At 33.3% G+C, this 9994-nt stretch overlaps 1 protein-coding gene across 2 annotated transcripts; it reads right to left on the bottom strand.

Moving 5' to 3' along the window:
• Nucleotides 1-8: 8 nt before the first annotated feature.
• Nucleotides 9-6572, bottom strand: LOC111373354 (deoxynucleoside triphosphate triphosphohydrolase SAMHD1 homolog). 2 transcript variants are annotated; one of them, XM_022995874.1, is made up of 16 exons: nt 6295-6572; nt 4366-4403; nt 4207-4229; nt 3674-3780; nt 3550-3601; nt 3348-3432; nt 2272-2362; nt 1823-1858; nt 1676-1743; nt 1476-1538; nt 1286-1341; nt 1108-1181; nt 930-1022; nt 737-838; nt 341-421; nt 9-266 (listed from the first exon to the last, which is right to left on the bottom strand). In XM_022995874.1, the coding sequence occupies exons 1-16, from the start codon at nt 6412-6414 to the stop codon at nt 96-98; spliced, it is 1260 nt and encodes a 419-aa protein (XP_022851642.1). In that variant the 5' UTR covers nt 6415-6572; the 3' UTR covers nt 9-95. The 2 variants fall into 2 exon arrangements, with proteins under 2 accessions (XP_022851642.1, XP_022851643.1); XM_022995875.1 differs by lacking the exons at nt 4207-4229; nt 4366-4403; nt 6295-6572 and adding an exon at nt 3898-4193.
• Between the last annotated feature and the right edge of the window lie 3422 nt (nt 6573-9994).

Raw genomic sequence — 9994 nt, forward strand, 5'->3', positions numbered from 1 at the left:
AACTTGAAAATTTTTAAGCTTGGAAAGGAAGATTTGTACCTGGAAAAAGTTGATGCTGGTGAAGAGAAAAGCACATGAACGCAGCAAAAGTTAAATCAAAATTTAGAGTGACTCTGTAGAAATGTCAGTCGTGAATCTACATTGAAAATCTTTAGCCAAGTATCACTGAAGTACCTTTCAAGTGGATTCTTCCTTCCACGAGTAAGATCAATTTTGACATTGCTCACCGCAATATCATCCTCCCGCAGCGCAGGGCGACTAGAATTCTGCATTGAAGTCAATATGTCAGGTTTTATATCAATAGTCTAGACTGGACATATTTGCATGTATCTGATCAGACCTGCGAACAAATTATATCTTGAGGAGTAACATTTTTGAAGTGCTCCAGCTTGTCCTTTGGAACAGCGAACTCGTTACAAAACTGTAAGGGCATTTTAAGGAACGGGAAAGGGAGATATTGCTGTCAGTAAATTGCTCAGCAAAGTTGATGCACCCAAAACATACACTTAAGAGTTAAAAGTCGCAGATTACATCATATAAATTGTAGGGAAATACTACATGTACATAATTGTCTACATAATGGTGTCCATAATTACACGTGGCACTGGATCCAACCTTTAATTCAAATCTCACACTTGCACATCAACAACCGGATGATTGCCACATCACATTATAGACACCATCATGTACAATAATTATGTACAAGTAGAAATTTTCTAAATTGTATTGCAAATACCTGGTAAAGATCCCTTCTCCGTATGCGAAGAATTAGGTCTCTAGATTCCTTCAGCTCTTGATGGGAAGAAGTTTCAATGGTTTTCATTATTGTGTCGTCTAACTGCAGATTGAAATAAAATGGACCACATAGGTTTTTGAGATATCCAACAAATTATACATTTTACGATAAATCATTGATAAACTCAACTAACCTTCCAGTATTGAGCTGGATCATCAATGTATGATGCAATTTGCAGATAATCATTTGCTTTTGTCATAGCATCAACGAACATGAGTTCTATAGCCTAAAAAACACTAAATGTTAGATTGTGCATTCCAAGTTTAGACATAGATCAAAGCAACTCAGAAGATACACTAGTAATTAGGCACCTTCACTTTTGCATGCGTATATACTGTCCGATGCAAATCTGCCCGAGCAGCAAATAATTTGTGGATTGTAAGATCTGAACATCGACCAACACATAAGTTGGAGATTCTTTTCAGCATGTGATGATCAGATAGCAGAATTGCCCAAAGAAATAAAAAAAAATTAAAACAAAATACTAACATTCCTTAGAACGGTAACATATCTCATCATCTATTACTCGCATAGTTTCTAAAACCCTGCAATTCATAGCACTGGAGTTAGGCTTAACTTTTAACTTAAACAAAGTAAAGACATCATTGTGGAATTTTTCGTAAAAATTAGTAGGGTCAGAAAAATATAAATTAATTAGCTATTAAGCAATCATACATACCTCTGAAACTGAAAATTGCAGCCAAGACCACAAGCCCTGGAGTCACGGACAATGTAGTCAAATCTGCAATCAAGCAAACCCGTAATTAATTGCTTGCTAATGATGGAATAACTTCCATTGGTGCAATACAGTCTGCTGTAACATCCACAGTAATGCAGAAGCTGATCTACAGAGGAAGTGAAATAGGCTAGAAATAATACTTGTCCACATCAATTCCATTACGCCCATTAGCAACAATGTCATACAAGAAATGTTTTTCGTCGGAGCTCTACACAATAAACATTCAGAAATTAGACTATGTCACTTGATTTTCAGCTCCTCAGAAGACCTCACACTGCATGACTTACTTTTGAAGTAGAATTTTCAGAAGCAATTATCATTTCCTGAGGACAAAAGACGTGTGTCAAACTATAGAAAGGAGAGACAAATCTCATACTTCACGTTCTAATTCCAACAGGTTAATGTCCATCATGTTTAGAAAGCCATTATAAGTGATCCAGCTCATGAAAAGATTAAATATCCATAGCATGGAAATGTGCGAGACAACAATGTCTGGGAGCATGTACTAAGAGACAGTAGCATTGCTTCCCTAAGAAACAACTCAAGCCCTCACCAAAATAAGTGAAGAACATCTGAGAAGAATTATGTTCTCCCATTGAAATCCCATCTTGAAAGAGATAATGTATAAGCTCTGAACTTTATGAAAACATTTATAGGCTACTTATTTAATCATGAAAAACACCTTAAAAAATATTAGAATCTTGAGGAAATAAAATAGAACATCAGTTAATCAAACCTTGACTTTCTTAAGACTTTCAGAATCATTCTCTATATTGTGTTCATCAACAATGTAGTCTATCATCTTCAAAGACATTTCTTCATGAGACCTGAAAATTTTTGTTCATTATATTCGTTCATAAGTAATTTAGTAAATCGGTAGTATGTATTTAAGCATTTCAATGGCTAAATTTTTGTGGATATACTAGTAAAAACAGTTCAACAAACACATAAGTCAAAAAAAAGGTTGAGGATATAAAGGGAATTCGCATTTCAAAAATTTAGCGAGAAAAAATGGACACTTGACAAGCAGATTTAAGATTCTATCCCCTAGTAATAGATGACGACAAAAGATTAATCATGAAAGACAATATCATGTAAATTGCAAGATTTTGTTAATAGTACCAAATCAATTTTACATCATATGAATCAAAGCTGAGGTAAGCACCATGCCCTCGAGAAAGTTGAATTTAGATATCAATTCTAAGTTGTATGAGATTGAGATTTGAGAATGTCCATCCCATGTGTAATTGGAAGCATTTTCTCCAATCGAACGAAAAAAAGGAATAATTAGTGTTTCAGGTCTACAGACAAAAATTAGGAAACATTGGGAAGACACAGTAACCCATGTAAGTAGTATGCGCATATGACATGTGCAGAATTAGCTTTCAAATGATACTGCTAAACAGTGAACTTTCACTCAATAATGATTACCAGAAATCTCTTTTAATTTGCTAAGACCGATTCTTGATACAGTTGGAGATAAATAAATGGACGTTGATAGTGTAGATGGAAATGTTGAATTAGAATAAGAAATCATGTAATTAAGTGCTGAAAGGGACAACAAAATATATATGATTTAAACATAGAAAATCTCCATTTCAGGCCATTGAAAACCTGGGGAAGAAACTTGTGCTCAAACATGTGGCTGAATGGCACGACTAAATGTTGATACAAACAGATAGGGGTTATTGGAGACAACTGAACGAATGCTGATAGTTTAGATCGAAATGTTAAATTAGAATAAGAAACCATGAAATTAGATGCTGATGGAAGGGACGAAAAGATCTATAATACTGAAACGTAGAAAATCACCATTTTAGGCCATTGAGAACCCGGGGTAGAAACTCGCGCTCAAACATGTGGCTGAATGGCCCATGACCCACATCGTGTAGTAGACCTATATGAAAAGAGAAAGAGTTATGTTTTGAGTGTAAACATGGTGATTGCCTATTAATTAGTATATTGATTAGCAAACAAGTTTACCAAAGAAACGCGTAAAGAAAGAAAGATATACCAGCAAGTTTTACTGTTTGTATGTCACAGCGTTCAATACCAAGTTCTAATCCCTGCAAAGACGGTATGAATTAAAACTCTTACAATTTTCTGATAAAGAGAGCAACCAGACCATGCATACATACTTGATAGGTCTTCAATCTGTGTATAGCTTCACTAGCCAGCCAATAGACACCAACTGAATGCTCAAACCGAGAATGCACAGCCCCTGGATAAACCATGTATGTTAAACCTGAAAATACAAATAAAAGTAATCAGCATCTCAAGGCTGGTCTTGCAAGTAGCAAACAAGCATTAGGAAAGACGTGAGTTTAACACGAGAAAAAAATAAAAATAAAAATAAGCGTACATAAATCCTTTTTCGCCACTTCTTTGTTCCAATTTCTCTACCACATCAAGCAATATTATTTTTGGTAAGCCTATACAAGATATGCCCCAACTACCAAGGTCATTCACCTAAATTATTATCAACTAGTGCCACTTCTATATGTAGGTGTATTCTCATTTCCGATCTTATTTACTCTTGTATGGCTTCACATCCATCTTACTATCTCATTTTTCAGCCCAAGTTCTATCCGGCCATACAAACAACTTTGGTCATTTATTTACTTCATTGAATGCTATCAATTCAGAACAGTTACAAAATTCCACCACTCACCGAGCTGCTTCAAATCACGAAGTCTGCATACATAAAGGAACATATTAGAATATTACTTCACCTAAAAATATGCAAGGAAATACAATAATGAAAGTGTAACATGCACTTCACTTCTGGACAGGAAAAAAAAAAAAAAACGTGTATAACTATTCAACTTGCCTCTGAAATTGTTCGGTGTCAATAAACTTTAACGAGAGCTGCAATTCAATTCAAAAAAAATGAGAAGAAGTTAATTAAGAATGCATAGTTCTCTCTAGATTTTCATATCTGAAATCGCATTGTGCAATTGGGAATTTTACATTTCAGTGTTAATAAAAATGCAACTTTTCAGAATGAAGTAATTTTTGTAAATATAGAATCAAAACACACTGCCGAACTATAACTTGAGAAGAGTACAAGTTTCACCTATTTAATTTTTCCTTTATTTTTGTCCGATTGCCATTAATCACTGAAACTAGCCAATTTAAAGCAATGATGACATCCAAAAGAAGAGCAGATAACTGAAATTTATGTAGTTGCATAACTCAAGCCTTTTGTTTTCACATTACCCTATATAACAAACAAATACAATATAAACTCCCCTCCTTCAAATCTCTTCTGTCTACATGTATACAGTCAACGGAGGATAGTATCAGCCCACATACATATAAATATCATAGAAATACTCTTAATATAAAACAGTTAATTATACAAAATAATTCTAAAAGTTAATAAGCAATTCCATATGTTATACATATAAATAATCATAACTCAGAAACTTGAATTATGAAAAGAAAAAAAATCTTAAAAAAAATAAAAAAAGAAGAAGAAGAAGAAGAAATCACAAATCTAGAATAAAAATGATTAAATTATTAAGTGGTTAGGATTTTTTCCCTTAAAATTGCAATTATTCACATACATACAAGTACAATATGAGATGCATGTCGCATTGAATATGTATTTATTAGGCTAATTGGAAGATAAAACCGATGAATTGCAATTCCATAACATACGGTCAAAAAGAAAAAACGTCTCAAATAATCAAATAACATTAATATCTCGGCATCAAATCTTCAGTTACACAAAAAACAAATAAGCTAGTATCATTGTATCAACTATCAAGACAATAAATTCCATGAGTCCAGATGATATTACATCCATATTAATGGCATCGATCTAAAACCAAATTCAAATTTCTCCATTCCAAATTGCAAAATATAACAACTGAAAACTCCGAGAATGAACAATTTAAACATGAAAATGAAAATTGAAGGAAAAAAGTCTCAAACAGAGAAATAACTTAACATCTCTGCTTCAAAAGCTCCAAAAAACAAATAAGCTAGTATCATTGTATCAACTATCAAGACAATAAATTCCATGAGTCCAGATGATATTACATCCATATTAATCGCATCGATCTAAAAACAAATTCAAATTTCTCCATTCCAAATTGCAAAATATAACAACTCAAAACTCCGAGAGTGAACAATTTAAACATGAAAATGAAAATTGAAGGAAAAAAGTCTCAAACAGAGAAATAACTTAACATCTCTGCTTCAAAAGCTCCAATAACGTACCAAAACACGCAAACCAAATATACACGCTATGTATGAAGTCAATAACTTCCACAAAATCAGGTGATTTTACGTTTAACTTACTTAAGTGAAAACCATTTGAACATGAAAATGAAAAATGAAGGAAAAACGTCTCAAACAAAGGAATAACTTGACATCTCTGCTTCAAAAGCTTCACTGACGTACCAAAACCAATATTCATGCTATGTATGAAGACAATAAATTCCACAAAATCAGGTGATATTACGTTTAAATTACTCAAGTGAACCTAAATTTTCATCAGATGCAAATTTCTCAACTTCAAATACAATTAAAAAAAAAACTAACTAAAAACACATAGGATAAACAATTACAGAACGATTTAAACATGAAAATGAAAATACGAAGGATTAAAGGCAATACAGAATCGAGATAGATGTTTCCGTGAACATTATCATGGATGTGCTTCGAGAATCCTAACTAAAAACACATAGGATAAACAATTACAGAACAATTTAAACATGAAAATGAAAATACGAAGGATTAAAGGCAATACAGAATCGAGATAGATGTTTCCGTGAACATTATCATGGATGTGCTTCGAGAATCTTCGATCGTCCGTCGAAGACGACGCAAAACCGGAACACACAAAATTCTCGTCGCAGAAAGTCACCATGCTCTTCTTCCTAAAAGTTCAAATTCAACTCAAAACGAAAGTATATTAACATATATATAAGCTCAGCAAATTTTAGTTAGAGAGAGAGAGAGAGAGAGAGAGAAGCTTTGAAAGACACAAATGACATAACGTGTCCTGGTTATATATATCAGAGGAATAATGGAATTTGTAAGGTGAGGGTGAATCAAAACGAAAGTATATTAACATATATAATAAGCTCAGCAAATTTTAGTTAAGGAGAGAGAGAGAGAGAGAAGCTTTGAAAGACACAAATGACATAACGTGTCCTGGTTATATATATCAGAGGAATAATGGAATTTGTAAGGTGAGGGTGAAATGATGCCGCCAAAAAGGTGCGTTATTATGTACTCGAGCATCTAGCGCGTCCCTTGGTCATTCCGTCCTCGTTAAGAATTCTTTTTCTTTTCTTTTCCTCTCCCCTTTTTTTTTTTTTGTGATTCTAGAAATAAATTATTTCGTATAATTTTCGAAGAGCCTCGTACTTTCTTAGCCCCTATTTGATCCCCATTAAATTACATTCTATTTTTCTTTATCATATTTTTAACCACACAATCTTTAATAAAATAATATTATACGTAAATTAAAAATTTTTCCTTCTTTTTCAACCACTCAATTTTCTAAAAAATATCATTCCTCCCATTTTCATTACCAAAAAATGGGACCAAACGGGGCTTTAGTTAGAGCAATCCATTTGGTCATTCTCGACTCACTAAATTAGGAGTGCAAATCTTGTTCTTCGTGTTTTTGATAAAAGCGAGTTAGTAATGTCAACAAAATAAATATTGTAATGATCACTTATTAAAGTGATTTTTTTACTTGATAATATTTTATTAGAAATAATAAGCACAAGAACTTTCATAATTTGTTTCTTGAGTAATAAAAAGGAAGAAGAAAAAAGAATTATGAATTCGTTCATCATATTATGATTGAACTATGGTTAATAAGTGAATCGTATTAATACTATTATTTTTTTTGAATCTCAATCCAACTCCGATCATTGACCCGAGAAGGTTATCTTATTAAGGTACTCAGGGTGAAAATAATAAATCCACAAACATTTTCATTTTATTTTTGATAGAACCAGAATAATGGGTGGTAGGTAAAAAAAATACCTTCCAATTGGCATATCCTCTGCTGCCAATTTGACAACCACATTGGATTCTAGTCTATTGACTCATTTTGGACAATCATCTCACTCTCAATCATAATTGACCAAAATAACAGCAAAAAAAATTTCATTTGAAGATTTAGCAGTTTTATATTAAATTAAAATATATAAAGAAGGGATAATTGCAACTGAGGCCCCAAACTTTTCAAATAGTGATAGACTATCCCCTAACTTTCAATCATTGCAACCGTCATCTCAAACCTTTCAAATCGTAATAGCTGAGACCCAAATGGATGGTGTCGTTAGTTGACCCAAAAAAAATGATTTTGACCATATTTTACTCAATTTTAATAAGGCAAAATAGTAATTTAATATTTTTCTCATAAAATTATTAAAAACTTAAATAAAAAAGAAAAAGAAGAAAAAAAATTTAAAAAAAAGGTAAAACTATCTTCTTCATCAACCCCCAACCCCCCTCAAACCAAAACTAGAAATTTACCAACATCACTCCTACCGCCATGGTGCCACTGACTCCATCGACCACCGCCACCACTACCTTCGACCACCATCAACATAACCAAATCAAGTAATTAAAATCCTCCCCACCCAAAATCGATCACCACCAACTCTTCCTCTACAAATCAAGATATCTGCAGATTGGGTTGGTGGTTGAGAATTGGAAGCCATGAACATCAATTCCTTATTAAATGGGTGTTTGATAGTCATTTTTATGTAAAAATGCATTTCAGAATAGTAAATTGATGTCAAATGTGTGGTTGAAAAATAAGAAAAAGTTTTTTATTTTTAAAGAATGTGTTGTTGAAAAGAAGAGAGAGAGAAAAATGCATTTTAAAAAAAATGGCTATCAAACGGGGTCTAAACCAAGAACAATTAGTCCAAAAAATGAATAATCATCAAAATGGTCAACCCCGATGTCATCCCACTTCGATCCGACGTCGTCTCATTTCCTCGACCAAATGTCGTTGGTTTTTCCATCTTCGAACTCCAATTTTAACTAGAATGTGTCCTCCATCGCAGCTTGAGACGACCAAGCGTCAATGTCGACTTTACTTAGCCAATTTGAAGACTAGTCAACAAAGTTGGTTTTAAAGCTAAGGCAAACTAGATTAGTAGCGGTGCGACCAAGGACTTGACGCTCCAACAGCAATTGATGCTGTCCAAGGGGAGTTTGCGTTCAAGACCCAAAACCTCTATTCGGTCGAGAGAGATTAAGAGGAAGATGCAAAGGTAAGTAATATAAACCCACAAGCAAAAGAAAGAAAGAAAAAAATTGTTGTTGAGGACAAGCTTGAAGTTATTTCTTATGTGGTAGCGATGGTAACAGTGGTGGTCGATAACGATGGTATGGCAGATCTCTAGTTTTGGTTAAAGGATTGGGGTGGGGGTGCGTGCGGTGAGGGGAGGGGAGGGGAGGGAGAAGAAGAAAGTTTTTCCTTCCTTTTTTTTTGTTTTTTGTTTTTTGTTTTTGTTTTTGTTTTTTATTTAAGTTTATAATTATTGTATGGGAAAGTTATTAAATTACTATTTTGTACTTTTAAAATTGAGTAAAATGTGGTCAGAATTAATTTTCTTGGTCAACTAACGACAGATTAGATGAAAACCGTCCATTGGGCCCTCAGCCGTTACGCTTTGAAAGATTTGGAGTGACGATTGCAATAATTGAAAGGTTGAGAGAAAGTCTGCCACTGTTTGAAAAGTTTGGGTCTAAGCTGCAATTATCCCTAAAATGATGATAAAAACATCTTTTTTGTATTTCATGCCTTGAACTCAATATATAAAATACATCATCGGTGCTTAAAAAATTTCCAATATCTTAATTATTGAGTTTCAAAAATGATCAATCTTACTAAGAAAAATAACACAAATCATGGAAGTTAAAACTGTGCAGTACGCCTCCCCTGCCATGCATTTTAGCCATTTTAACAGATTCCTAGAACTTTTATTATTATTATCATCATCATCATCATCATCATCATCATCATCATCTCCATTGTACCTGCATGGAAATAATAATTCCAAGAACCCTAAAGCTTAAATTTTACATTTCTACAAAGAAACCCAAGAATAAATGGATGTTTTATTACTGGCAAACAGAGTGAATCTATAACGCAAACTGCTGCTGATTTATGCCCTTTTTGAGTTGGGGCCGTAAGGCTAGTTGGATTTCATTTCTTTTATGTCAACGTATGCCAACATTGTTTGCTGGGCCTACTTTACATGGATCTCATCACATATTTTGTATTTTCTCTATATACAAAAAACACTATGAAGAGAAATAATAAGATTAATCTTCAACAACACAGCATCATGATTACAGAAGAACATAATCCATAATCATAAAATAACATAGTTCATGACAAAACAACTCAATCCAGTTGGTTCTGTAATCCAATTTACTCAAGGACAAAAGACGACGAACACAAATTCATC

Source organism: Olea europaea, unplaced genomic scaffold (genome assembly GCF_002742605.1).
Source record: "Olea europaea var. sylvestris unplaced genomic scaffold, O_europaea_v1 scaffold1119, whole genome shotgun sequence".
Lineage (NCBI taxonomy): Eukaryota > Viridiplantae > Streptophyta > Magnoliopsida > Lamiales > Oleaceae > Olea > Olea europaea.